Below are 27,493 nucleotides of genomic sequence, written 5' to 3' on the forward strand. Positions count from 1 at the left end.
ATATCTTCTTTGGTGAAATGTCTATTTAGGTCTTCTGCCCATTTTTGGATTGGGTAGTTTGTTTTTTTGTTATTGAGCTTCATGAGCTGCTTGTAAATCTTGGAGATTAATCCTTTGTCAGTTGCTTCATTTGCAAATATTTTCTCCCATTCTGAGGATTGTCTTTTGGTCTTGTTTATGGTTTCCTTTGCTGTGCAAAAGCTTTTAAGTTTCATTAGGTCCCATTTGTTTATTTGTGTTTTTATTTCCATTTCTCTAGGAGCTGGGTCAAAAAGGATCTTGCTCTGATTTATGTCATAGAGTGTTCTGCCTATGTTTTCCTCTAAGAGTTTGATCGTGTCTGGCTTTACACGTAGGTCTTTAATCCATTTTGAGTTTACTTTTGTGCATGGTGTCAGGGAGTGTTCTAATTTCATACTTTTACATGTACCTGTCCAGTGTTCCCAGCACCACTTATTGAAGAGGCTGTCTTTTCTCCACTGTATATGCTTGCCTCCTTTATCAAAGATAAGGTAACCATATGTGCGTGGGTTTATCTCTGGGCTTTCTATCCTGTTCCATTGATCTATATTTCTGTTTTTGTGCCAGTACCAAACTGTCTTGATTACTGTAGCTTTGTAATATAGTCTGAAGTCAGGGAGCCTGATTCCTCCAGCTCCATTTTTCGTTCTCAAGATTGCTCTGGCTATTCGGGGTCTTTTGTGTCTCCATACAAATTGTGAAATTTTTTGTTCTAGTTCTGTGAAAAATGCCAGTGGTAGTTCGATAGGGATTGCATTGAATCTGTAGATTGCTTTGGGTAGTAGAGTCATTTTCACAATGTTGATTCTTCCAATCCAAGAACATGGTATATCTCTCCACCTATTTGTATCATCTTTAATTTCTTTCATCAGTGTCCTATAATTTTCTGCATACAGGTCTTTTGTCTCCTTAGGTAGGTTTATTCCTAGATATTTTATTCTTTTTGTTGCAATGGTAAACGGGAGTGTTTTCTTAATTTCACTTTCAGATATTTCATCATTAGTATATAGGAATGCAAGAGATTTCTGTGCATTAATTTTGTATCCTGCTACTTTACCAAATTCATTGATTAGCTCTAGTAGTTTTCTGGTGGCAGTTTTAGAATTCTCTGTGTATAGTATCATGTCATCTGCAAACAGTGACAGCTTTACTTCTTCTTTTCCAATTTGGATTCCTTTTATTTCTTTTTCTTCTCTGATTGCTGTGGCTAACACTTCCAAAACTATGTTGAATAATAGTGGTGAGAGTGGGCAACCTTGTCTTGTTCCTGATCTTAGTGGAAATGGTTTCAGTTTTTCACCATTGAGGACAATGTTGGCTGTGGGTTTGTCATATATGGCCTTTATTATGTTGAGGAAAGTTCCCTCTATGCCTACTTTCTGCAGGGCTTTTATCATAAATGGGTGTTGAATTTTGTCGAAAGCTTTCTCTGCATCTATTGAGATGATCATATGGTTTTTCTCCTTCAATTTGTTAATATGGTGTATCACGTTGATTGATTTGCATATATTGAAGAATCCTTGCATTCCTGGAATTAACCCCACTTGATCATGGTGTATAATCCTTTTAATGTGCTGTTGGATTCTGTTTGCTAGTATTTTGTTGAGGATTTTTGCATCTATGTTCATCAGTGATATTGGCCTGTAGTTTTCTTTCTTTGTGACATCTTTGTCTGGTTTTGGTATCAGGGTGATGGTGGCATCGTAGAATGAGTTGGGGAGTGTTCCTCCCTCTGCAATATTTTGGAAGACTTTGAGAAGGATAGGTGTTAGCTCTTCTCTAAATGTTTGATAGAATTCGCCTGTGAAGCCATCCGGTCCTGGGCTTTTGTTTGTTGGAAGATCTTTAATCACAGTCTCAATTTCAGTGCTTGTGATTGGTCTGTTTATATATTCTATTTCTTCCTGGTTCAGTCTCGGTAGGTTGCGCATTTCTAAGAATCTGTCCATTTCTTCCAGGTTGTCCATTTTATTGGCATAGAGTTGCTTGTAGTAATCTCTCATGATCGTTTGTATTTCTGCAGTGTCAGTGGTTACTTCTTCTTTTTCCTTTCTAATTCTATTGATTTGAGTCTTCTCCCTTTTTCTCTTGATGAGTCTGGCTAATGGTTTATCAATTTTGTTTATCTTCTCAAAGAACCAGCTTTTAGTTTCATTGATTTTTGCTATTGTTTCCTTCATTTCTTTTTCATGTATTTCTGATCTGATCTTTATGATTTCTTTCCTTCTGCTAGCTTTGGGGTTTTTTTGCTCTTCTTTCTCTAATTGCTTTAGGTGCAAGGTTAGGTTGTTTATTCGAGATGTTTCCTGTTTCTTGATGTAGGCTTGTATTGCTATAAACTTCCCTCTTAGAACTGCTTTTGCTGCATCCCATAGGTTTTGGGTCATCGTATCTCCATTGTCATTTGTTTCTAGGTAATTTTTGATTTCCCCTTTGATTTCTTCAGTGATCACTTCGTTATTAAGTAGTGTATTGTGTAGCCTCCATGTGTTTGTATTTTTTAGAGATCTTTTCCTGTAATTGATATCTAGTCTCATAACGTTGTGGTCAGAAAAGATACTTGATACGATTTCAATTTTCTTAAATTTACCAAGGCTTGATTTGTGACCCAAGATATGATCTATCCTGGAGAATGTTCCATGAGCACTTGAGAAAAATGTGTATTCTGTTGTTTTTGAGTGGAATGTCCTATAAATATCAAATAAGTCCATCTTGTTTAATGTATCATTTAAAGCTTGTGTTTCCTTATTTATTTTCATTTTGGATGATCTGTCCATTGCTGAAAGTGGGGTGTTAAAGTCCCCTACTATGATTGTGTTACTGTCGATTTCCCCTTTTATGGCTGTTAGTATTTGCCTTATGTATTGAGGTGCTCCTATGTTGGGTGCATAAATATTTACAATTGTTATACTTTCCTCTTGGATCAATCCCTTGATCATTGTGTAGTGTCTTTCTTTGTCACTTGTAATAGTCTTTATTTTAAAGTCTATTTTGTCTGATATGAGAATTGCTACTCCAGCTTTCTTTTGATTTCCATTTGCGTGGAATATCTTTTTCCATCCCCTCACTTTCAGTCTGTATGTGTCTCTAGGTCTGAAGTGGGTCTCTTGTAGACAGCATATATATGGGTCTTGTTTTTGTATCCATTCAGCCAGTCTGTGTCTTTTGGTGGGAGCATTTAATCCATTTACATTTAAGGTAATTATCGATATGTATGTTCCTAGTCCCATTTTCTTAGATATTTTGTATCTGTTATTGTAGGTGTTTTCCTTCTCTTGTGTTTCTTGCCTAGAGAAGTTCCTTTAGCATTTGTTGTAAAGCTGGTTTGGTGCTGCTGAACTCTCTCAGCTTTTGCTTGTCTGTAAAGGTTTTAATTTCTCCATCAAATCTGAATGAGATCCTTGCTGGGTAGAGTAACCTTGGTTGTAGGTTTTTCTCCTTCGTGACTTTAAGTATATCCTGCCACTCCCTTCTGGCTTGCAGAGTTTCTGCTGAAAGATCAGCTGTTAACCTTATGGGGATTCCCTTGTGTGTTATTTGTTGTTTTTCCCTTGCTGCTTTTAATATGTTTTCTTTATATTTAATTTTTGACAGTTTGATTAATATGTGTCTTGGCATGTTTCTCCTTGGATTTATCCTGTATGGGACTCTCTGTGCTTCCAGGACTTGATTAACTATTTCCTTTCCCATATTAGGGAAGTTTTCAACTATAATCTCTTCAAATATTTTCTCAGTCCCTTTCTTTTTCTCTTCTTCTTCTGGGACACCTATAATTCGAATGTTGGTGTGTTTAATGTTGTCCCAGAGGTCTCTGAGACTGTCCTCAGTTCTTTTCATTCATTTTTCTTTATCCTGCTCTGCAGTAGTTATTTCCACCATTTTATCTTCCAGGTAACTTATCAGTTCTTCTGCCTCAGTTATTCTGCTATTGATCCCATCTAGAGTATTTTTAATTTCATTTATTGTGTTTTTCATTGTTGCTTGGTTCCTCTTTAGTTCTTCTACATCCTTGTTAAATGTTTCTTGCATTTTGTCTATTCTATTTCCAAGATTTTGGATCATCCTTACTATCATTATTCTGAATTCTTTTTCAGGTAGGCTACCTATTTCCTCTTCATTTGTTAGGTCTGGTGTGTTTTGACCCTGCTCCTTCATCTGCTGTGTGTTTTTCTGTCATCTCATTTTGCTTATCTTACTGTGTTTGGGGTCTCCTTTTACTGGCTGCAGGTTCGTAGTTCCCGTTGTTTTTGGTATCTGTCCCCAGTGGCTAAGGTTGGTTCAGTGGGTTGTGTAGGCTTCCTGGTGGAGGGAACTAGTGCCTGTGTTCTGGTGGATGAGGCTGGATCTTGTCTTTCTGGTGGGCACGTCCACATCTGGTGGTATATTTTGGGGTGTCTGTGGCCTTATTATGATTTTAGGCAGCCTCTCTGCTAATGGATGGGGCTGTGTTCCTGTCTTGCTAGTTGTTTGGCATAGGGTGTCCAGCACTGAAGCTTGCTGGTCGTTGAGTGAAGCTGGGTCTTGATGTTGAGATGGAGATCTCTGAGAGATTTTCGCCATTTGGTATTACGTGGAGCTGGGAGATCTCTTGTGGACCAGTGTCCTGAAGTTGGCTCTCCCACCTCAGAGGCACAGCCCTGATGCCTGGCTGGAGCACCAAGAGCCTTTCATCCACACGGCTCAGAATAAAAGGGAGAAAAAAATAGAAAGAAAGAAAGAAAGAGGATAAAATAAAATAAAATAAAGCTATTATATTAAAAAATAAGAAAAAAATTATTAAGAGTAAATGTATTCAGAAAAAAAATTTTTTAATTTTAAAAAACAGATTTACTAATTTTTTATAATAAAAAATAAGAAAAAAATTATTAAGAAAAAAATTTATTAAGAAGAAAAAATTTTTTTAATTTTTTAAAATAAATAATATGAAAAAACTTATTAAAATTTTTTTTTTAATTTCTAAAATATAGAAAATAAGGAAAAAATTATTAAGAAAACATTTATTAGGAAAAAAATTTTTTAAGTAAAAAAAAAAAAAAAAAAAAAACGGACAGAACTAACCCTAGGACTAATGGTGAAAGCAAAGCTATACAGACAAAATCTCACCCAGAAGCATACACATATACACTCACAAAAAAAGGAAAAGGGGAAAAATTAATATATCCTGCTCCCAAAGTCTACCTCCTGAATTTGGGATGATTCGTTGTCTATTCAGGTATTCAACAGATGCAGGCACATCAAGTTGTTTGTGGAGCTTTAATCCGCTGCTCCTGAGGCTGCTGGGAGGGATTTCCCTTTCTCTTCTTTGTTCGCACAGCTCCCGGGGTTCAGCTTTGGATGTGGCCCCGCCTCTGCATGTAGGTCGCCTGAGGGCGTCTGTTCCCCACCCAGACAGGACGGGGTTAAAGGAGCAGCTGCTTCGGGGGCTCTGGCTCACCCAGGCCGGGGGGAGGGAGGCGTACGGAGGAGGCGGGGCGAGCCTGCGGCGTCAGAGGCGTCGTGACGTTACAGCAGCCCGAGGCACGCCGTGCGTTCTCCTGGGGAAGTTGTCCCCGGATCACGGGACCCTGGCAGTGGCGGGCTGCACCGGCTCCTGGGAGGCGCGGTGTGGAGAGTGACCTGTGCTCGCACACAGGCTTCTTGGTGGCGGCAGCAGCAGCCTTAGCGTCTCCTGCCCGTCTCTGCGGTCCGTGCTGACGGCCGCGGCTCGTGCCCGTCTCTGGAGCTCGTTTAGGCGGCGCTCTGAATCCCCTCTCCTTGCGTGCCGCGAAACAAAGAGGCAAGAAAAAGTCTCTTGCCTCTTCGGCAGCTGCAGACTTTTTCGCGGACTCCCTCCCGGCTAGCACCGAAGCCCGAGCCTCAGCTCCCAGCCCCGCCCGCCCCGGCGGCTGAGCAGACAAGCCTCTCCGGCTGGTGAGTGCTGCTCGGCGCCGAGCCTCCGTGCGGGAATCTCTCCGCTTTGCCCTCCGCACCCCTGTGGCTGCGCTCTCCTCCGTGGCTCCGAAGCTTCCCCCCTCCGCCACCCGCAGTCTCCGCCCACAAAGGGGCTTCCTAATGTGTGGAAACCTTTCCTCCTTCACGGCTCCCTCCCACTGGTGCAGGTCCCATCCCTATTCTTTTGTCTCTGTTGTTTCTTTTTTCTTTTGCCCTACCCAAGTACGGGGGGAGTTTCTTGCCTTTTGGGAGGTCTGACGTTTTCTGCCAGCGTTCAGTGGGGGTTCTGTGGGAGCAGTTCCACGTGTAGATGTATTTCTAATGTATCTGTGGGAAGGAAAGTGATCTCCGCGTCTTACTCTTCCGCCATCTTGCCCCCTTCCGCCATCTTGCCCCCTTCCGCAACCAAGTTTTTAAGATGATAAAATAGCACATATCATAGACTCACAGGATACCTAGCATATAGTAATATGCATTCAATAAACATCAGTTTACAGGTACATTGCTAGCAAAGCGAGCTGCGGAGTGTGTTGTTCTTAAGGGGGTTCACACCACTGTGGTTCAAATCCACGTTTTAGTGAGGTGGCCTGAGAGGAAGCGCATCAGGTGTGCAAGGAGAGCACAGCATCTGGGAGGTGCAGCTTCCTCCATTGGCTGCTCTTCCCTGCCTCCTCCTGAGTCTCGTGGTACGTTCAGGACATTGTTATCACAGCCGACAGCAAGTCTTGGAGTTCACTCTAGACCAGTCCAGACCACATGTGCATCCTGGTTACTGGAGAGCTTATGAAAATGCAGATTCGAGTTCATTACATCTGAGGTGGGGCCTGAGTCTGTGTTTCAAACAAACTCCCAAGCGATGGTGATCTGCTGGTTTTCTGGTCACACTTTCACATAGTGAAGGGCTAGCTCAGTGCTTCTCAAACCCTCATGTGCATACCATTCCCTCTAGGTTTACGCTGCTTACGTGATGGTCTGGGGGCCATCAGCATTGTCATCTCCTGGGAGCTTACGAAAAATGCAGACTCTCAGGCTCCACCCCAGACCTACCAAGTCAGAATGCATATTTAAGTAAGATCCCGAAGAGAGTTACAAGCACAGAAAAGTGGGACATCCCTTCAGGGTGTGTATTTATTTGCATAGGACCCTGCACTTGTTAAATGCCCTGCTCTCACCATCTTGAAATTCTTAATAGTCCTTGAACAAAGGGCTCTGCATTTGCGTTTTGCACTGAGATCCACAAGTTATGCAGCTGGTCCTGGATACCCTGCTATATACCCCAGTGCTTTTCAAACTTTGGTGGGTGTATGACCCAGCTGGGGTATTGTTAGAAAATCATGTTTCTGGGTTCCCAAAGATTCTGAATCAGTAGGACAAGAAAATCTGTAACAAAATCACCTCCTGTGATTTTGATGCAAGTGGTCCATGCCCACTTTCAGAAATACTCCCCTGGTCAGGTTTCCCATCATTTCTATCCTTAGTTGTCCAAAAAACGCAATAAGCAGCACAAAGCAAGCTGGACAGCTGAGCAGAGGTGTTTCTGGTTGAGCAGTTTTCCCTACAGGGCCTCTCAGCAAGCCTTTCCACCTGTGCCTGAGAGGCCCGGCAATGATCATGTGACATTTACACAAGTACAAGGGGAAAGATGCACAGCACTGGAGAGCACATCTCGAGAGGGACTGCCTGGGGAAGCTGGGGTACTCAGCAGCAGTTCTCAGGCTTTTCATGGTCACAGACAATTATGAGAATTCAGTGGAAGCAACCGTCCCTCCCCACTGAAAAATTCACCTTTGCACATCCTGTGGAGCACCCAGGACCAGGACTTAGAACCCGGCTGAGGGGTCTGACTCTCCATCACTCCCTAGCCCTCTACCCTGAGGCAAGTCACCAGACCGTTTCCAACCCTGGAGGCCTGATCTTTAAAGTGGAGAATGGGTAAGATCATCTATCTCACCAATTTGCTGCAAGAATCACATGAGACAGGGTGGATGTAAAAGTACTTTGTACCCTGCAAAAGAATGATTACATTGGAGGCAACATTGTACCCACCGTGGCTAAGTTGCTGTTTCCAGCATTATAGTCAGGATCAGGGCACTGTGTTTGTGAATTTAGCCTCAGGCCATAAAACATACTCGGTGTAGCTAGAGAGGGAAATGAATGCAGACAGATTTGATGAGGACTTGGCCAGAGTAGCTGGGAAATTTGAAAGTGTAGGAAAAGAGAAGGGAGCTTCCACAATTTGGGGACTCCAGATGCAAAAATAAAAGAAAGAAAATCTATTTTTACATGTGCGAACCGTTTTGAGATTTTGGAAAATGCCTTTAGTCTAGCAGTAATTGAACATTTCTGCCCCTGGGTGTAATGAGGAGACATAGCAATGGTGGTGGTCCATATTTAGTTTTGACTTCAAAAGCCTTCTGTTGGAATTCGCTATTCTGAGATGGGAGGAAGAATGTTTAGTAGTTAAAAGCTGGGTTTCTGATCTAGCACACGTTATCTGTGCCATTTGCCAGAAGCATTCAGTGTCTCTGTTCTTCAATTCTTTTTACCAACAGAGCCTTCCTCATAGGGTTGTTTTGAGTATTGGGCAACTTAGTACACCCAGAATATCTTGAAAGCAATGTGAGGGATTACCATCGTGCACATCATGGAAATCCGGGAGCGAGGGGAGGATGGGGATAGTCCCAGGGCCCAGCCATTCTGAGGATGGATGACGGCTCCAGGCTATAACTATTGAATAGTTAGGGATATTGAAATGGTCCTGTGCTCAGGGGTTTTCAGAAGCACAGAATCACTCAGGACCCGGAAGTCTGAAATAGCCAATGTTCTGAGGCTGCAGTTCTGCAAGACCTCTGATGCTGAGTTCCAGAAAGTGCCACCCAGGCCAAAGCAAACAGGAGGTGCGTGTGTACACACTGGGGGCAGGAGACGAAGACAAGGCATGGTGACCAGGCATCTCAGCCTTGCCAAGAAGACCCTGATGGCTCCCGTTTCTCTGCGGTCCCTTGACTTACCCGTCTGGTCCTCCCTCCAGGTGCACGATCGACAACCGGGTCACCCGGGTGGCCTGGCTGAACCGCAGCACCATCCTCTACGCCGGGAACGACAAGTGGTGTCTGGACCCCCGCGTGGTCCTCCTGAGCAACACCCAGACCCAGTACAGCATCGAGATCCAGAACGTGGACGTGTACGACGAGGGCCCGTACACCTGCTCCGTGCAGACGGACAACCACCCCAAGACCTCCCGGGTGCACCTCATCGTGCAAGGTAGGCGGCCTGGGGCAGCCGGTGCGGGGGCGGCTGAGAGAGCCTGTATCCACCACTGTCATTGTGATTCTCAACTGACATGAGTCTGATTGTTTCATCTGGCCAGGACAATTTCCTAATTTTCACTTTGCCATTTGATGCTAAAATTTCAAATCATTTTCCCATTGAATAGGACTAGGAGTTGTTTTTTTTTTGTTTGTTCTTTGCTTTTGTTCCAGTAATACGTTTTCTCAGGAAATTAGCTCCTGATTATTGCTTTCCTTGGCTTTTTTCTCCTCTAAGTTTTTTTAAGGTTCCATCCAATGCTAAGCTTGCTTTATTTTAAGACCAGCATTTTAGCTCCTCTGGCACTGCACATATGCCATCCCTCACACAGCCTTCAGAGGAGGCAGAGCCGAGTGCAGACGCTCTAAACACCTACCTGGGACATGGCCGTCACGGCCACCTCTGTTGTCTCCAGCTTGTTTGCTGCTTCTCTCACCTCCCAGCCCTGGGTTTGTGATACCGCATCTCGCCTTTAACGCCTGTGTCTGATCCTCTGTGTTTTCGCTGCACCCCGCTCCCCGCCCCTTCCTCTGAGCCTCTCACACCCACCCCCAGCTCTTGAGGTCTGTGGTTTTGCATCTCTTGCTTCCGCAGCCTCCGTGCTTCCCCGTAAGCAGGGCAGGCGCTGGGCATTCAGACAACACGCAGCCGGGCAGACGGGTTCCCAGGCGGGGAGCAAGCGCTCAGCATCAGACTTGGCCGCTTTCTGGCTGTGGGAGCCCAGGTTACCAACTGTGACTCAGAGTTTTCTTTTTGTAAAGTGGAGTCAACGTTGCGAGGGTCCGTGGTGGGGATTACATTTTCCATGTACTGATGTGTAAACACTCAGGAGAGGGCCCGGTACACAGAGGTACTGGTTAAGTGTTAGCTATCTTTGTAAAACATACAGCTGCTATGTTTTTAAACTTTTTTAAAACGTGTTTAACTGTGGACCGCATCCTTGTTCCTTGACCTCAGAGCCCCCGAGCGAGGGAGCCAGATCCTCTGCTGGCCTTTCCTCCAGCTCTCGTTCCCAGCTCCCTTCATCCCCCTAAATGGCAGGTCCACGGCAGTAAGCTCCACGTCCGGAGGCTCCGCCAGCCGCCCCTGCCCTCCCTTCCGGCACCCCAGAGGGAAGGGGAGAGCTGGGGATGGTAGGAGAGAGCGACAGGAGAAGGAAGAGTCACAGGGAAGGGAGCTGCGAGAAGGCAGCAGAGAGGGCAGCTTGGGTCAGGGTCCCGGCTGTGAAGGGCGCGGTCGGTGGGCAGTGACGGGCAGAGGACGGGCTGAAGGGAGACCCACCCAGGCTCCGGCTGCTCAGGGATTAGGCCAGTGGGGTGGCCGAGCCCCCCGTGCTGTGACGCAGCTTGGTCACACCAGGTTGTTTCTATTTTATGTGATTTTTCCCTCTTTCTTTCTAAAAGGAAATGATGATGGTTTTTTCCCTTGTTGGTTCTATATATGAAGATCTTCAAACTGCTGGATACAGACAGGATTTTTTTAAAGGAAATGGAATTGCATAGACAGTATCAGAATGTATCACACAAACAGCAGAGTAGGTATTGTTGCATGAGATGGTCTTGGTGCACGAAGGTTTTATTATAGGCCAGAAAAAGATTGAGAATCACACCGTTCTGTGAGGGAGTTTGATGGATGCCCCAGTGGCCCAATCGGTAGCACCGGGGGGGGGCGGGGGTGCGTTTGCAGCCACGCCCCATGCCCCCCACCCCGTTCCCTCCCCGCAATGCACACACTTACTGCTGAGAATGCCTGACAATGACAGACAGACCTTAGGAACTCTACACTGTCACAGACACTTGCCTTACGAAGCAGGACCTCTGTGGAACTGGAACATGGAAGGAGTCGTGAAAAACTCCGAAGCCTCCTTGCAAACAAGGATCGTGTTTGCGTCATTGTTTTTCCTTAAGGTCCCCTCCCCCTCCTCCCTCACACCCATACACTCCTGCCCTGAGCACCCGGAAAGTGCCTCAAACAAAGTGCACATTTAATAAATGCCCCTTCAGGCAAATGGCTGGGTTATAGCCCCAAGGACTTACACAGGCTCAAAGAGGGAAGGTTGAGAGTGTGTGAGCGGGGGTGGGGGTGGGGTGGGGGGGTGGGGTCTACATCAGTCCTCACTCATATCCATGGAGATGGAAAGTGTCTAATCCCCAGCTAGGCGTTTACATCTGTGGCTTGGCGAGGTGGCCTCTGAGCATGGCATGCCACCTCAAGTATCAGAATCTCCATCTTGGGCTAATTTTCGAATGCTGATGGGTGTATTGATCTGGAAACAAGCTGGGTTAAAAAAGATTCTGGTCTTGTCCACAGACTCAGCCTGAGCTAATCCGCTGTCGATATGCCTGGACCGGGCATTATTGACACTTTAATGAATAGAGGACCATGGTTTCTCGGAGCCAACCCGTCCCTCCTCTTAAAAGCAATCAGACAAACTAAATAGAGCCAGGCTCCCCTGTTTCTGTATTGGAAAGAGGATACATCACCATCCAGGATTTAAAAAAAAAAAAGAAATGTATTTATCTTGGAATCATTTATTGTACTGAACGTAAACCCTAATTCCCAGCAGAATCGGACTTCTGGATTCTGTTGACATCCCTGTTCAACCCTTTGCAGCACGGTGTTGAAATGAAAGACGTATTAACTTTTCAAAATGGTATTATCGTCATTAAACACATACTCACAGACAGGCACACACATAATAGCAGCAGCAGAAAATAACTAAACTCATATTTCCACCCATGAGTGTGTGTATTTGTGTACATGTAGTCAGCTTCATACATAAATAAACGCACACAGAAGGAAAATAATATTATTTTCACAGAATTAAGTGAGCTTACTAAAGTCTGAGATTATATTTTCCCCCTTTCTAGCAAATACCCCTACTGCCCCGCTTGTTCTTTGTACTGGGTCTTCTCTCTGGTTGTGGTGCTGTGTGTTTAACTCCTGCTGAGACCTGGTGCCACCCGTGCATCTGCCTAAGTGCCAGCCCCTCAGCCCTCTGTGCCTGCCCCACCCTCGCCTTCATTCATTCACACATAAATCGCCACTGAGAAACAACTCTGCTTCCCGGTACCGTGGCCAAGCACTCAGCACATGAAGATGAACGAAACACTGCCCCTGAAGTATCAGTTGCTATACGTGGGGGGAAAATGGACTTGTATGCCATTTGCCCAAGTCCTCCCCAGGAATGTAGGTTCTGGGAGCGTAGCTGTTGCCTAACTCCTTCCGGAGCGCCGAGTGCCTCCAGACCCTTGGGTGCTCTCGCCCCCCTGGTGTTTGATCGGACATTTGAATAGAGTTCAGAATGACCTGTACAGAGACCAGGCTGGTCCACTTACATGGCAGCCACGTTTCCCGCGGGCTCCCGGGCACTGGCCAGTCCTCTGGCTCAAGCTTGGGCCTCAGGGCTGGGGCTTTCCTTGGCCCGGGTCTTCTGGAGCTTGGCTCTGAGTGCACCTTCAGCCCTTGCAGCCCTCAAGGCAAGCCTTTCACTGGTGGCAAGTTCTAGATTTGTGCTTGGCTCCCTAGGATATTTTAAAAATCTGTTGATAACACGTCCTGTCGTCATAGTAAAGGAAAAGGGAAATAGGGGATGCTTGGTTCCTTTTGTTTTAGTGGGTCCATCTCTTCTCTTCTCACTACCTGTTGCTGTTGCGTTGTATTTTCCCTGCGTCTCTTTTTAGGAAGATCGCTCTGGGGCTACCTAAATTCTCCCCGGTCTTTCCCATGCTGTTGGGGCGGGTGGTTTCCACAGGTCTCGGCAGGACTGGTGAAGTGGCCGGAGTGGGGGCAGTGGTCAGGCAGGCCTGCGCGACAGAGAGAAGCCCTGAGGTGGAAGGCACAGGGGTGGAGAAGCGGCCCTGAAGTCGAGCCGTGGAGAGCACCAGCCAGAGGAGGGGAGAGTGTGAGACCCCAGAGGACTCGGGCTGCGTGGCCAGGGCTGTGAGACCAGCCTGCAGGGCGAGGCTGATGGCGCGTCTGACAAACGCCATCCACGGGCAGCGTCCGGGGAGGAGAGGGCTCAGGGCTGCAGACAGAGCCCGGGCCGTCATGCGGGGCGAGTGTCAGAGGCAGGTCGGGAATGAGGGGCGGCCTCCGGAGGAGAGCGGTCCTGGAGCCAGCGTGGGACAGAACAGCTGAGCTAAGGAGCTACTCAGCACAGTGGCTATTTAAAATTAAACGTAAACTAGCTAAAACCAGATACAGTCGGAAATTCACTCCTTCAGTCACAGCAGCCGCATTGCAGGTGCTACAGCAGCCGCTGGGGGCTGGTGCCCCTGTGTTGGGCAGTGCAGATAGAATATGCCCAGAGGCCTTGAACTGCCTGCTGGGCAGCAGGTGCTGAAACAAGAATGGGCAGCACTGACTTCGAAGGCCGGCTGTGGGGTGGAAAGGGGGGTGGGATCTTGGAGAGAAGATGGAAATTAGAAAAGATGGCGGTGCTTTAAAAACAGGAGAGAAGTGGGACTTCCCTGGTGGTCCAGTGGTTAAGGCTTCGCCTTCCAATGCAGGGCAGGTGGGGGTTCCATTCCTGGTCGGGGGAGCTAAGATCCCACATGCCTCGGGGCCAAAAACCAGAAACATAAAACAGAAGCAATAGTGTAACAAATTCAATAAAGACTTTAAAAATGGTCCACATCAAAAAATCTTTAGAAAAAGAAAAACAGGAGAGATTTGTTGAAAAAGATGGAGGCCTGGAGTTCCTCTGTTAGCTACACAGAGTAGGACGTCCGGAGTCCAAAGCTGTGTCCCAAGGAGCAGAGGCAGATCCTAGGGACTGGATAAGTGGGCGGATGCAGGAGGTATGTCCACCAGGACATCGAGACTCTGGCCTTGGAGCCGGGGGCGGGTGAGGCTAACGCATCTCAAGTGCCGTGTGATGAAGCCGCAGGTGGCAGCAGGCGGTGGGGAAGTGGGGAGGTGTTCAGATACCTGGACTTCGTGATTTTCCGATGCCTTGAATTCTCCATTCAAAATGAGTTTGTGAAAAGTTAAGAAATACCACCCAGGGGTTTGCACGCCCACTTAGGCAGCCAGAACGTAATCTTTTAGACCAGAGTGAGGGCAATCCATCTACGATTTATTAAAATTTGGGTCTAGCGCTTTCCCTCTCTTTGACCTCAGGGTGCCCTGCTTTATGAGTGTAATTAATAAGAGGCTGCTTCTCCAGTTCAGCTGCGTATTTTAATCCTTTCCCCCTCTTGATCCTGCTGCCAAACCAAGCTCCTCGGAATATGGAAAAGCTCTACGCCCGTCTCCATTGTTTCTTGGAAGAGGCCCCATCCTGGAAAGCTGAGTGAATAACAATGCTTTGTGGGACTGAATTGTTTGCCAAATTCAGGACAGTATGGAAGACATCCCCAAAGCCCTAACCGTATTTGTAAAAGCCCTTATGTGGCAGTGCAGGAAAACTGCCCTGGTGGTCTTTGGGGACGTTAGGGAATGCTCTCCTTATCAGCGTGCAGAGCCCGACTTGGCAGGTCTGCTGCTATACCTGCTGGGCTTCAATCTCACTTAGAGACCTACCTGCATGACAGAGGCAGGTAGAATGCAGTGCTTATAAAAATGAGGGTATTGGTGTAAAAATAATACTAATAAAAGCTTTCGGCCCTTTATCAGTTTTCTAGACCCTATTTAGGTCTCTCTTTTGTCATTGGAGCATCTAATCACCCCCTCCCTTTTGTTTGGTCTAAATGAGTTTTCCTGTTTCTTCCTGGGCAGAATTAATCTGAAAATCCCTGCTATTGTTTGGTAGTTAATTACCTGCCTTTTGGAGTCAAACAGCTCTGAAGCTCATGTGAAGGGGGTCTCTCCCGCTAATGTCTGTGGAATAAGGCAGGGATGAGAGGAGGAAGCCAGGATGTGGCCGCCCATTCCCTGGGCTGGCGGGATCCCGGAGAGGAAGGGACCAGGCCGGGGAGTAGCCAGCACCCGCAGGTGACTTGCAAACAACAGCGCTTTGGTGGTACCAGCCCCGCATTTACCTGGTATTGTCTCCCTGCTCAGAACCCTCCCCTCTTACCGGCCTGATATGTATAATCGTGTTGCTTTCTAATCCTGAATAATTAATTGACCTTGTCAAGCCAAACTCATTATTATGATTAAGAGAACAGGAACAATAACTTTTAGTTTCTAGACACCTACGCCCCATAGACCCTCCCCACCCGGAACCTGAAAAAAAGGGAATTTGAAAAACAACAGATCAAAGGGAATAATGTGCTCTAATCCTCACACTGAAAGCAGAGACTTCTGTCTCTCCAGCCACAACCCCCGCTGAAGGCAGCCTGCCCCCTGGCCCTGCAAGGCTCCTGTGGAGCTGAAGACACCTTTGCACCATCTGATTTCCATTCGGGCTACACCTCGCTGAGTCCATAGTAGAGGAAGCATAACCGTCCAGCCCTAAGTCCACAGAAGTCACCTTTTGAGCACATCTGCATTCTTCAGCTGCCAGTGGCCTTGTGTGACAGTGGGTCACGTTTGCCATCCCAAACTGCTCTCCAAACCGTCTAGTCTCTTCCTGCCCCCGTTCAAGATATAGATCAAAATGCACATTTGGCCTGGTCGTAAGACTGTACCTCTGAATTCGGCAGAGCTTTCAAAAAGTCAGTAAATTAAATTCCACCACAAAATTAAAGTGTTCCTCAAAGCACCCTGGAGAATGGCAAGGAAGTAGGGCATTTTACCTGAAATTGATTTACAGAATTTCGACAGCATGCAAATGAGGCAACTCGGTTTTACCTGCTGAGTTTTTAAATTTTTTGATGCAGTTATGGGCCATGGAGAGGCAAAAATTCTTAGTGAGTTTACTCAATTTCAGTAAACCCCTGGAACGTCATCCATCTGTTAAGCCAAGGAGGGTAGAGTCTATTAGACTAAAGAAATCTGAGAAAATAGCTATAGTAAAATTTACATAGGCTTAATAATGGCATTTTCTGTGCCTTCTGGTGTCGCTGGGGAGGATCTTTCCGTTTCCTAGGCAGTTGGGAAAACTCGGCACCTGCCTGCTGGTGCTTCCGGGTCAGCACAATAGGTAATAACAGGTCCCCTGTCCTATCCTCCACACCACTCAGAGCTCTAGGGAAGCAGAAAGCCCGGGTGACCCTATTGCTTCCCAGCCAGCCTTGTGGGAGTCAGGCAGCATCCCTCCAGGTAAGCAGTTAGGGCTCCCAAGGGGGGAGGTCTTTAAGCAACCACAGAATTCTTATCCCTTAGGTGGTTTTCTCCAGGGAGTCTGCGCTGCCTCAGATTCCAACACCAGAGGGTTGAGAAAAGTAGCTCTGATTCCTCCTGGATCATAGGTAGCCCTGTAGCCTCCAAATAAGATGTGTTGTCATTTTATACTGGGGAAAGGGCAAACAGCAGATTCTGAGTAAGCAGCACCTCCTAATACATTCCTTTAGGTTCCTGTTCCCATATCAGAGGCTCCCTATGGTTTACTCAAATTGAACTTGAAGCAAATATTTTTAATGAAAGATTGTATGAGGTGTCTTTATGGTTTTGTGATCCATTGTATCTGGCTCATGACTATATTCCTAACGATTCTGGGTGTCATCCCTCTGAGGGTGTGTATAAAGTGCTATCAAGGACAGCATCATTGATTTGAAGGCCATGACTTTTGCAAACGACTCAAAAGTGTCTAAACCCTCCCTCTTCTTGCCAAATTGAAACGTCTCGCTTCTTACGGCGTGGGGAGAAGTTGGTGACCAGGTCTCTTAGTCCATCTGTTGTCAGATGAGGATTGTCAGCTGTCATCTTTCAATTCCATTTAACAGTATTCGGAAGGCAGGCCCTGGGGACACACGTGTTCAGAGTTCCCGCCCTGTCCAGAAGAGGAGACTGCTGTATTATTTGTTAATAACCCTCTTAGAGGGTAACAGGGGTTAGGAATTAGGATGTTTATACGTAGAAATGCCATGAATACACCAAAAGGGAAGAACTGATTTTATCTGCAAGATTAGGCAAAACTACAAGCTTGCGTTTCTCCAGGGTCTTCAGTGCTGAGCAGGGTTTTCCAGGGGATCTGGAGAGAAGCGTCCCAGCACTGGCGTGCACAAAGCTGGAAAGTCTGAAAACGTCTGACATGTAGGAGGAAAAGTGAGGATGATACGAGGTCCTAGGGCAGGGCTCCTGGGGCGAAGCCACTGGACATGGGGCCAGAAAGATGGGCTGCATGTAGGTGGGCCTGTGTATCCGGGAAGGAGCTCAGTGATGAACAGAAGGATGAGTGTCAAGTGGTTTTCCTTGATGTTCTACAAGGGCATCACTTCTCGTCCTCACGGAAGGGTGCACTCGATTGCTTTGGCAAAGGTCAAATATCCAGAAGGCAATCAGTGGAATAGAAGATGGCAAGTGCCAGGGGGCAACAAACCTTGGAGGAGAGAGGAGTATTGGAAGGAAAGGATAGATCCAAACCCAACTGGTCCAGTGCCCCTCGCATGTCCAGATACAAAGGGGGAAAGACTGCAAAGACTCTTTTGTCATCAGGTCAGTATTTAAAGCACGAAAACATATGTTTTATAATTACATTCGCACTAATGATGATACTCCCTCGGTGTAGTTAAGGTGCCTTTCTTTGTACACTAGCAAACAGAGCCGTTGGCACTGGGGTGCTTAGCTCTGTCATAGTGATGATTGTGCCAGAGAGGTTTAGGATGCTGCCAAAGGTAAATGAGAACCGCAGGAAGGGGTCCGCAGCCCCTCGGGCCCGCCAGACCCGCCCACCGCTGGCAGCCACCTCTCACTGGTACCCAAGAGCCGTTGGGTAGAGGAGACCTGGTGCTACAGATGTCTCCAGGCCAACTTAGGATAGACGGTGTCACCCCTTGGAGTATATCTTAAGATTTAAATTCCTGTTGAGCGTCGTCTGTGATAATTTAGCGTCTGATGTTGGTGAGAAATCTAATTGGCTTTTGCTGGAGTTCGGCTCCGTGGAGAAAGGCTCCTGGAGATGTTGGAACAAGATGTTTTTTCTTTTGAGAGATCTTCATTTCATGTTATTTGAGAAAAAAAAATTATTGATTTAAAATTAGGGCAGTTTAATTTGGTGGCATGTTCTCTTTATGTCTCAATTATACATTCATGTCTTTGTGGTAAACTCAGCTGGTAGGGGGATTAAGAATTCAAAATAGAGGATTTTCACTTGGCAAATAGTGCTTTCTACTGTGATTAATTGGGAGTCTGCCCAATGAACCCAGTGTTGGCTCCGTTGGGGATGAAATAGCTTAGCAGAAAGAAGTAAATTTCAGGATTTAGGAGTCCCGGATTCCGGTCTGAATCTTGACATAAGTACCTGGAAAAATGACCTACTTCTTTAATCTATTTCAGGTTAGACACACTTTATGGAAATGTTTTGATGTATCACCCAATCTAATTTGGAGAAAGGTACCAAATAGAAGGAAGCCGAACATTGCTAGAAAGTAACGTCCTTCATTTGTGTAATTGTTTATCAGCATAAAGGTTTCCAGGCTCTTCCTTCCCTTTGTCTTACGTTGGCTACTTTAAACAGTCCTGGTCCTCTGTACCAAGAATGCGTACGTGTCCTGTTGCGGATTTGGGTCTCCATTCCCAGGAGGCTGTCTGGGGTGCATCCCCCTTTCCCCATCATGGTCCCCTCCTTTGCACTCTGTGTGCCTGGTTTTCTGACCTCTGACCTGCTGATGTTCCTCTGCTCTCTTGCCATCACCCCCTTTGCTCTTACAATTCCACGGGTCTGGTTTATGGAGGTCTTAGACTGCTGTCGTGCCTGCACTCCAGAAGGGGGACTTGTACTCACGCTGCCCCTCAGTCTAAGCACCCAAGCTAGCCACGACCTTTCTCGCAACCTTGAGCTAGGGGATCAGAAAATTTGATTTTCCTTTTCCCCTTTCACTCACGCGTAGACTACCGTGTGTCGAGTACTGAAATACGAGTTGGAATAGATACAAAGATGGCTGAGACTGATCCCTGTGATCAGGATATGAAATGGGGCTGAGGCAGCAATTAGGGCTTGAAGGGGGAACTGCTGGGACAGAGCAGTTCACGAGCATCCTGGGACTAAGAGAGACGCTCCTGCAAGCTGGGGAGCTGGCCTGGGTGTCCGGGAAGGCCAAACAGATACAAGTCTTCTGAAAATGATGGTCTGACATTTTAGCTCTCGGCTGTTAAAATGAAAATAAAACAGCTAGTCTGCCCACACCCCCTCTGCTCTCCATCACCCACACTTTCTCCACTCGCAGCCAGAGTGCTCTTTTCAAGCCTGGATTTGATGGTACCTCAAGGACTTGACCGAGGGCTGCACACCCTGGGACGCTTTCTCTCCGCTCCTGGTTCACACCACGCTCCTGCCTCACTGCTCTCATTGCGATTTACTTTACTTGTTCTTTCTGGTCGCGGAAATGACCAGAAATGGCCTTTCTCCATTCTCTGCCTTCCACCTTGCAGCCCTTCCTCTTTTCACTCAGTTAACCCCGTTTATCCTTCAAACAGTAACTTGAATGCCACGTCCTGAGGGAGCTTCCTCAGACCTCGTGTCTTAGGGTAACCTCCACCCCGACCTCCCCCAGGACTTAGAATCATGCAGCTCTTTGTATTTCTCACCACAGTTGTAATTCGGCATTTGTTTTGTGATTAGCTGATTGTGTCTGTTTTCCAAGGAGCCTGTCTGCTTTTGCATTTTATCCCCAGGGCCTAGAACTTAATAGGGGCTCCCAGGCTACTTGTTGGATCATGAATGGACCCATAAAGCTTCTTTTTTCAATCATTAAGCTAATGGATTTATTGTGTGTTGAGACTGGCTGTGCTAGGCTAAATCATGACCACCCAAAATCTCAGGTCCTAATTTTTGGAACTGTGAGTGTTACCTTACATGACGACGTCTTTGCAGATGTGATCAAGTTAAGATCTGACACGGAGAGAGTAACCTGGATTAACCAGGTGGGCACTAAATGTAATCACATATATCCTCATAAGAGGGAGGCTGGAGATTTGATACAGACACACAGAGGAGAAAGCCACGTGAAGATGGAGCAGAGAGGGACTCAGAGTTGCTCTCCTTGGCAACTGGAGTGACGTGGCCATGAGCCAGGGAGCAGCCTCCAGACGCTGGAAGAGGCAAGGAACAGATTCTCCCCTAGAGCATCCAGAGGCGGTGCGGCCCTGCAGGCACCTTGGTTTCAACGCAGTGAAACTGATTTTGGACTTCCTGGTCTCCAGAACTGTGGTAGAACACATTTCTGTTGTTTTAAACTGCCGAGTTTATGGTACCTTGTTACAGCAGCCGCAGGAAACTAATACACTGGCCTTCAGCCCTGTGAATCCCTGGTGGCTGAAAGTCAGAAAAGGTTGGTATTCCAAACCTGCCAGAAGTTCAGGTTTGGCCAATGTGAGAGCTAAAGAAAGAGTCATCTTGCAGGCAGGCTGTTTATTTCTTCTTCTTCTTTTTTTTAAAAAATTAATTTATTTATTTTTGGCAGTGTTGGGTCTTCGTTTCTGTGCGAGAGCTTTCTCTAGTTGTGGCAAGTGGGGGCCACTCTTCATCGCGGTGCACGGGCCTCTCACTATCGCGGCCTCTCTTGCTGTGGAGCACAGGCTCCAGACGCGCAGGCTCAGTAATTGTGGCTCACGGGCCTAGTTGCTCCGCGGCATGTGGGATCTTCCCAGACCAGGGCTCGAACCCGTGTCCCCTGCATTGGCAGGCAGATTCTCAACCACTGCACCACCAGGGAAGCCCTGTTTATTTCTACTTTAAAGGCATCTCTTTGGACAGCCACCCTTGTAATGTAGATGTTTGTACAACATCAGCTCCTTGTCCTTGGGGTACCTACAGGAGGTGACGGAATAATCCAAATGCCGAAACAGAGACTCTACTTTTTGATGTTGAAAATAACTGCCACCAGGTTCCGGGGGTTGGAGGAGCCACGTGTGATTCCAGTGGAAGGAGGCTGGTGATGCGGCCCAGCACTGGGCCCTGAGATGTGGTTTGGGGATCTGGGATTAGAATTGAAGATAAAGCTGCTAAGTGTTCTCTTGTTAGCTGGGGGGACCTACTCCTTGGACTCGATCACTACTCTTTGTCCCACCGGTGCCTCAAACTCCAAAGGTACAAAATCAACCTCTTGAATTCTAGCTGTCTTTGCCGATGGCCCCCCACCCTGACCCCAAACTTCTCCCTTCTGTGGGCTTCCCATCCGGTCAATGGCAACTCATTCTTCTAGTAGCTCCTGTTGCAAACCTCAGCATCGATCTTGACTCTTTTCCTTCTCCCCTACTCCTCTTCAGTCTTGAGCACTTCTTGTTAGAGTTGCTGAAATGTGGAGTTTATCCAGAATCCCACCACTTCTCCCCGCACCCAGCTCTACTGCCCTGTCCCAAGCCCCCATCATGTCTCCGTCTTCCACTCTCGCTCCCCACCCTCTGCTCTTCACGCTCAGCAGGACTGGTCCTTTACAGGTTTCCTCATCCCTCTGAGCAATCTTCCCAGTCCTTCGCCAGCTCCCTCGGAGTAGAACCCGAAGTCCTTACTGTGGCCTGACAGGTCCTGTACCGCCTGGCGTCTCTCCTCCCTCTTCTTACCCCACCTCTTCTTCTGCTTGTTCTCGGAATACGACAAAGGGGCTCCCACCTCAGGGTTGTGCCCCCTCCCCTGCTGGAGCCCGTGCCGGGTGTCCCTGGGAGCAGGCCCCCATTCTGCAGGTCTCTGCCCCAAGGTCACCTTAGGGAGAGGCCTCTCTGACCACCTGTGTAAGGCAGAGATCCCACCCACCTGCTCACTCTCTAGCACCTTTCTTCTTTGCTTTTCTCCGTAGCAAAGCTCACCTGTTGGCATAACATATATTCACATGTTTAGAGTCGTGGTCTGTTTCCCTCCACGAGGACACGTGCTCCGGTGGGTGAAGGCAGGGACTTGGCTGCTTTGTTCACTGTTACATCCAAGTGCCTAGAACAGGGTCTGGCATGTGGTAGGCACTCAATCAATGTCTACTGCATAAATAAATGAATGAAAACTAGGGTCTGACAGTAAATGAAAATCTTCCCTCCCCTGCCCCCAATTCCAGGGTTTATTCTGTTCCCTTGCTTGCGTGTGAGAGTGTGAACTTTTCTGTTATTTCTATCAAAATGCTGTGGTCACCCTGTTCTCAGACCAGGTGACATTAAGCTGACTTTACAGGGTGGATTTTCTTATCAAGTTAAAGACGAGGGCTAGTGCCCCAGACTGAAGGAACCACACTCAGAGGGAAGGGCTTGAGAGACCTCCGAACGGGTCACTCCGTCCAGCGGCTGGATGGAAAGCACAGGCTGTGAGGGATGCCCACGGCCCGGAGGAGGGAGAGGACCAGATCTCTGCCATCCCACCAAGTCCAGATTTCATCTTGGAAGGGATGGTGAATTATAGGAAGGTTTTAGGCAAGAAAACGGCAGGACTTATGTTTTAGAAGGACCTTTGGCATCAGAACGGAGCATGCACTGGAGGGGTGGTTTTTGAGGCAGGGATGCTGAGAGAGAATGTGGTCTGTATCATGTTATCCTTCATTCCTGATCTGGAGAGACCCCCCTCTCTTGTTGAGTAGCTGCACGTGTAGAGCTTTAGGGCATCTGACTGAGGACAGAAGTTTGTGCACACAAGTAAGAGTGGGCCGGGCCCAGGTTTCCCAGATGGTCCTTTTCCCAAGAAACATGTGTTCTCCATGTGGGATTTGTTAAGGTTGGAAGTAAAATGAGGTTAATGTTTACATCTTTGTAAAAGTTTCAGGTTTATATGTTTACAAATAAGGGGAAAAGACTGTGCCAGGCTTTGTTTCGGTTTGGAAATCTGAGAGTATGGCTTTTGGATTATTGAAATAAAACCAGATCACCCAGTGGAGGTAAGATTTACAACAGGCCATAAGAAAACGGTAATGGTTAAAATAAGACAGGATAAGGTGGAATCAAGCACCAGGAAGGCCTCTCACACAGGAGAAGTTTGGAAATAGGAAGAGTAGTAGGTTCAGATAACCCCAAAACATAAGATACCAGAACTTAGCATGAGACCATCCATGTCTGTTGTCTGCCTCTGAATCTCATAAGGCACTTTCTAAAATTTAAAAAAAAAAAAAAAAAATGGGGAGAAGAAGAAAAAAGGATGTTGATGACTTCCCAGACCGATTGAATCACCCAGGGGGCGGTATGAGTAGGGACCTTATGCAGGTGGGTTTGGGAATCACAGATCTGGGCCCAGAGGAGCTAAGGGCAAGAGGCAACTGCAAGTGCAATTGAGAGCATATTTATATAAAATGCTAGCTTATGTCTGTGCTTGTTAGCAGGAGAGGCGTCCGTCATGTGAGCGGGCTTGTGCCATGTTTCTGATTACAGCGTGGCTTTCCTCTCCCTGAGCTTGTTGCTGTTTGTTGTTCAAATGAAAAATAGGAAACAGAGACATAAAGAAGAGCCGCCCAGCCAAGTGGATCAGCACAGACTTTCCCGTGTCCCCTACTTGGTTTTAGAATAGCTTCTGAAGAGTTACTAGGCTCCGCCCTCATTGCTGTGGTCGTACACTGACCCGTCTACAGCCCCTCTCCTCCCTGTGGGCGGGCAGTGAATGTATGTCCAACCCTCTGCTGCAGCTGCAGGGGCTGTTTTTCCAGAGCCAGGGCTCACAGGACCAGGAATCGAGAGTGGAAAGGGAAGGGGGTACCCCTAGGGATCCACTAGTAGAAGTTTTGCTTCCTGTTCCCCTGACCTTCTACTCTGCTGGTCTAGAGACCTTAGTTCCAGAGGGAGGGAAGCTTCCATAAGGAGACAGCAATGATTCCGTGGAACTGGAAGTTAAGAGGCCCGCCTGGCCGCTTTGGGCTCCTCTGGCCTCTAAATCAACAGGCAAAGGAGGGAGTGATGATGTTGGCTGGATGGTTGATCCTGACTCCCGAGGGGAAACCGGACTCTTGCTCACAACGGGGGTAAGAAGAGCATGACTGGAATGCAAGGGATTCCTTAGGGCTTCACGACGCCTGTGACCAAGGCGGACGGAAGACACGACAACGCCATCCAGGCAGGGGGACGAATGGCCCAGGCCCTTCAGGAATGAAGGTTCGGGTCACGCCGCCAGGGAAAGAACCACGACTAGCTGAGGTGCTTGCTAAAGGCAAAGAGAATGCAGGGTAGTTAGTGGAAGAAAGTAGCTGTAAATACCAGCCACAGGCTTGTGACCAGTTACAGAAATGAGGACTCTAATTGTCATGAGTATTTCAAATAGTTCCCTCTATTTTATTATGAATATGTGTTTGTGTGTGTCTATGTACGTATATTAAGCGACTATTATTGTTTTCTCTCTTCTCTCATTCCCTTATCATATAATGTAACATGTATTGACTTTATATCAGTATCTGTGTTGTTAATTTTCTGTCACGGTATTTAAGTTACAGGACGTCAGGAAAAGAGTAAACATCGCTCAAGGACTCTACCTCCTCTTCTGGGGAAGGGATTAGGGCAGATTAGTTGTATCAGACTAGGTGGAATTAGGACCTTATTATTGTCTTTATTTGGAGATTAAGTATGTTTTGAGGAGATGTGTATTGGTACCAAGTTAACAAGGGGTGGACTTGTGATGGTTAATTTTATGTGTCACCTTGTCTGGAGTAAGGGACGCCCAGGAAGCTGGGAAAACATGATTTCTGGGTGTGTCTGTGAGGGTGTTTCCAGAAGACATTGACATGAGACTCAATAGACTGAGTACAGAAGATCTCCTTCACCAACGCAGGCGGGCAGCGGCCAATCTGTTGGAGGCCTGAATAGAACCAAAAGGCAGAGGAAGGGCAAATTTGCTCTCTGTGCTTGCACTGGGATGTCCATCTTCTCTGACCTCAAACACTGGAGCTTCCAGTTCTCTTACCTTCAGACTAGGACAGAATTACACCACTGGCTTTTCTGTTTCTCCAGCTTGTAGACAGCAGATCACAGGTCTGGCCTCCATAATTGTGTGAGACAATTACTCTTCAATATAAAATAGTATGTCTGTCTATCGGTCTCTCTCCCCTATTAGTTCTGTTTCTTTGGACAACCCAGGCTAATAGAAATGACAAGTGCATTTTTCACAGTAAAAATCCTGCATAGATTGAGAGGAAGTTTAGCCCTACTGGTGGTAGCTGATGACACTGGAAACGTAGGCCAGGGTGGCCCATAGCACTCAGAAGAGCAGGCAGCCCACTGGCAGCACCATAGAAGGGGCGCTGAGACAGGGTCGTTACCATCCCTGCCCCCCGCCGACACACAGCATCTCCTGCCTCACCTTTGGCCCAGGCCCCAGGTGAAGAAAGAAGTGTTTATAACATAAACTTGTCCTTCCTTCAAGCATTCACTATTCAGATATTCACTGAGTTCCTCCTATGAGCCATGCATTATGCTAGACTCTGGGGTAGAGCACAAAGACCAGATACTTGTCCCCAAAGACTAGAATATTGCTAGAATATTGCTAGCGGGTGACAAGAGAAGTAAAGAGTTCATTGTAGTATAGGGAGAGGGTCGGGGCAAGGACCAGGGGCTGTGGCAGTGCCCCGGAGAGACCCTTACCTCCAAGAACCCCAGCGGACCCCCAAAGGCAAGCTTCACTTTAGTGAAGCTCTGAATAGGGTTAGCCAGGTGAAGCGGGGCAGGTGGGTGGTCCCAGACAGGTGACAGCGTTTGCAAAGGCCAGGAGATGGAGGGGAACGTGGCCAATTCAGGAAACCCATAAGCCTCCCTCAGGCAGGGTCTGAGAGGAGGGGAGAGAGGGTGGCAGGTGAGACCAGAGAAGTGAGCTCCAGCCAGGTCCCACGAGGTCCCGGAAGCTGGCTACAGAGTTTGGAATTTTTCTCAAGGGCCAAAACAGCCCAAATTAGAGGAGAAAGGACCCTATTCGGGAAGATTTCTCACAGGGTTTCTGTTTTGCCGAGAGGGTTCCGGGGAGCCAAGTGAAGGCAAGGAGCCCTGCCTGGGTCATCAGCCTTCCCCCGTTCCTTCCCCTGGGCTCCCAGAGCTGCCGGGAAGAAGAGGCCGTGTCAGACCCAGCGCGTAGCCTGTAGCCTCGCCTTGAGCGGGTGTAAGCTGTTGACTGATGCTCCGACTTGGCTGCGGTGAGTTCCCGTGCGGAAGATCAGTGGGGCTGGTGTAGAGGTGAGATGTACACTCTGTCCTCCCTGGGATCATCTTGCCATCTCCCATCTGTCTCTCTGAGGCTGTTTCTCATTTGATCTTACCAGCAACTTCTGTTTCATTGCCGCCTGTACTTTTTGTTGTCTTCTGCCTCTTGCAGCATTTCATCTTTTTTCATTTCTTTCTAATCTTGTTCGGGTGTGCTCCCCTCATCACTCTGTTGTCTGACCCATCACCTCACACATGTGGCCGCACCATCTTCACTTGGACCTTCTGGTCTCCGTCCTGTGGCCCCTTGCGCTCATGGGCCCTTTGTTCTCATGTTTGTCTCAATCTCCTCGCTCCCCTATGTTTTCTTTCTGTCCCTCTTCCCTCTCTCCTCCTTCCTGGCCCCTTCTCCTCTGGCTTCCCTCAGTGGTACCCATGGTCTCTTCGTGCCAGTCCACAGCCCCGTACCCCCCAGCCGACCACCCCCTTTGGCTCCTCGGACAGGCCGCCTCTGTCCTCTGACCTGTCCACTAGGACATTTTCTCCTCTAAGTGGCATCCGTGGATTTCCCTCCAACACCAAGAGCTCACATGGCGTTTGTGCATAGAGAATAAGATAATCAAGTGCACCTTTTATTTATTTATATTCATTCTGCTTAATAAGCACATCTTGAAATTGAGCTGCATGTCACTCACACTATATCACTTCCCCTGGGGAGTCTGCATTCAATCTCACTTGAAATTCTCTCCCTGCACAGCCCAGGGAGGGAAGATGGTGCATTTAAAATTTCTTTGTTGAGCTTCAAACATGGTGTGTCTGTGTCCTTTGTCCCTAATGCTTTTGTGTGTGTTGGAGAGGGGGTCGCATCTGTGTATGAGGCAGAAGGAACTCGCAGCTGATCGTGGTGTATTGGGTTTGTCATGTTTATTAGCCACAGCGAACGTGAAGGACCACAGAGGGAAGGAGGGCTCAACCCTGGGGCTGGGAACTCCCGGGATGACTTTGGAAGGGGGACCGTTCTGAAAGGCTGATGCTTTTACTCCACCCGACTCTCCACTGATCCACTCGAGAGAGTGACAAGTGAAAGTACCCACTGTCAGAAACATCATGGCCGCTCCACCGGCCGCCTGGCCCCTTCTCTGCAGAGGGGCACTGCCTGTTATCA

The 27,493-nt window shown here is 47.5% G+C and overlaps 1 protein-coding gene across 8 annotated transcripts in view; it reads left to right on the plus strand.

Moving 5' to 3' along the window:
- Positions 1 to 27,493, plus strand: part of NTM (neurotrimin) — a 935,126-nt gene that overhangs the window by 743,059 nt on the left and 164,574 nt on the right. For all 8 annotated transcript variants that reach the window (XM_082343112.1, XM_082343113.1, XM_082343114.1 and 5 more), the window contains one exon: positions 8,984 to 9,216. In XM_082343112.1, the coding sequence (XP_082199238.1) occupies positions 8,984 to 9,216 (233 nt within the window). The remainder of the gene's footprint in view (positions 1 to 8,983; positions 9,217 to 27,493) is intronic.

The sequence above is a fragment of the Balaenoptera borealis genome (assembly GCF_965194805.1).
Source record: "Balaenoptera borealis genome assembly, chromosome: 11".
Taxonomy (NCBI): Eukaryota; Metazoa; Chordata; class Mammalia; order Artiodactyla; family Balaenopteridae; genus Balaenoptera; species Balaenoptera borealis.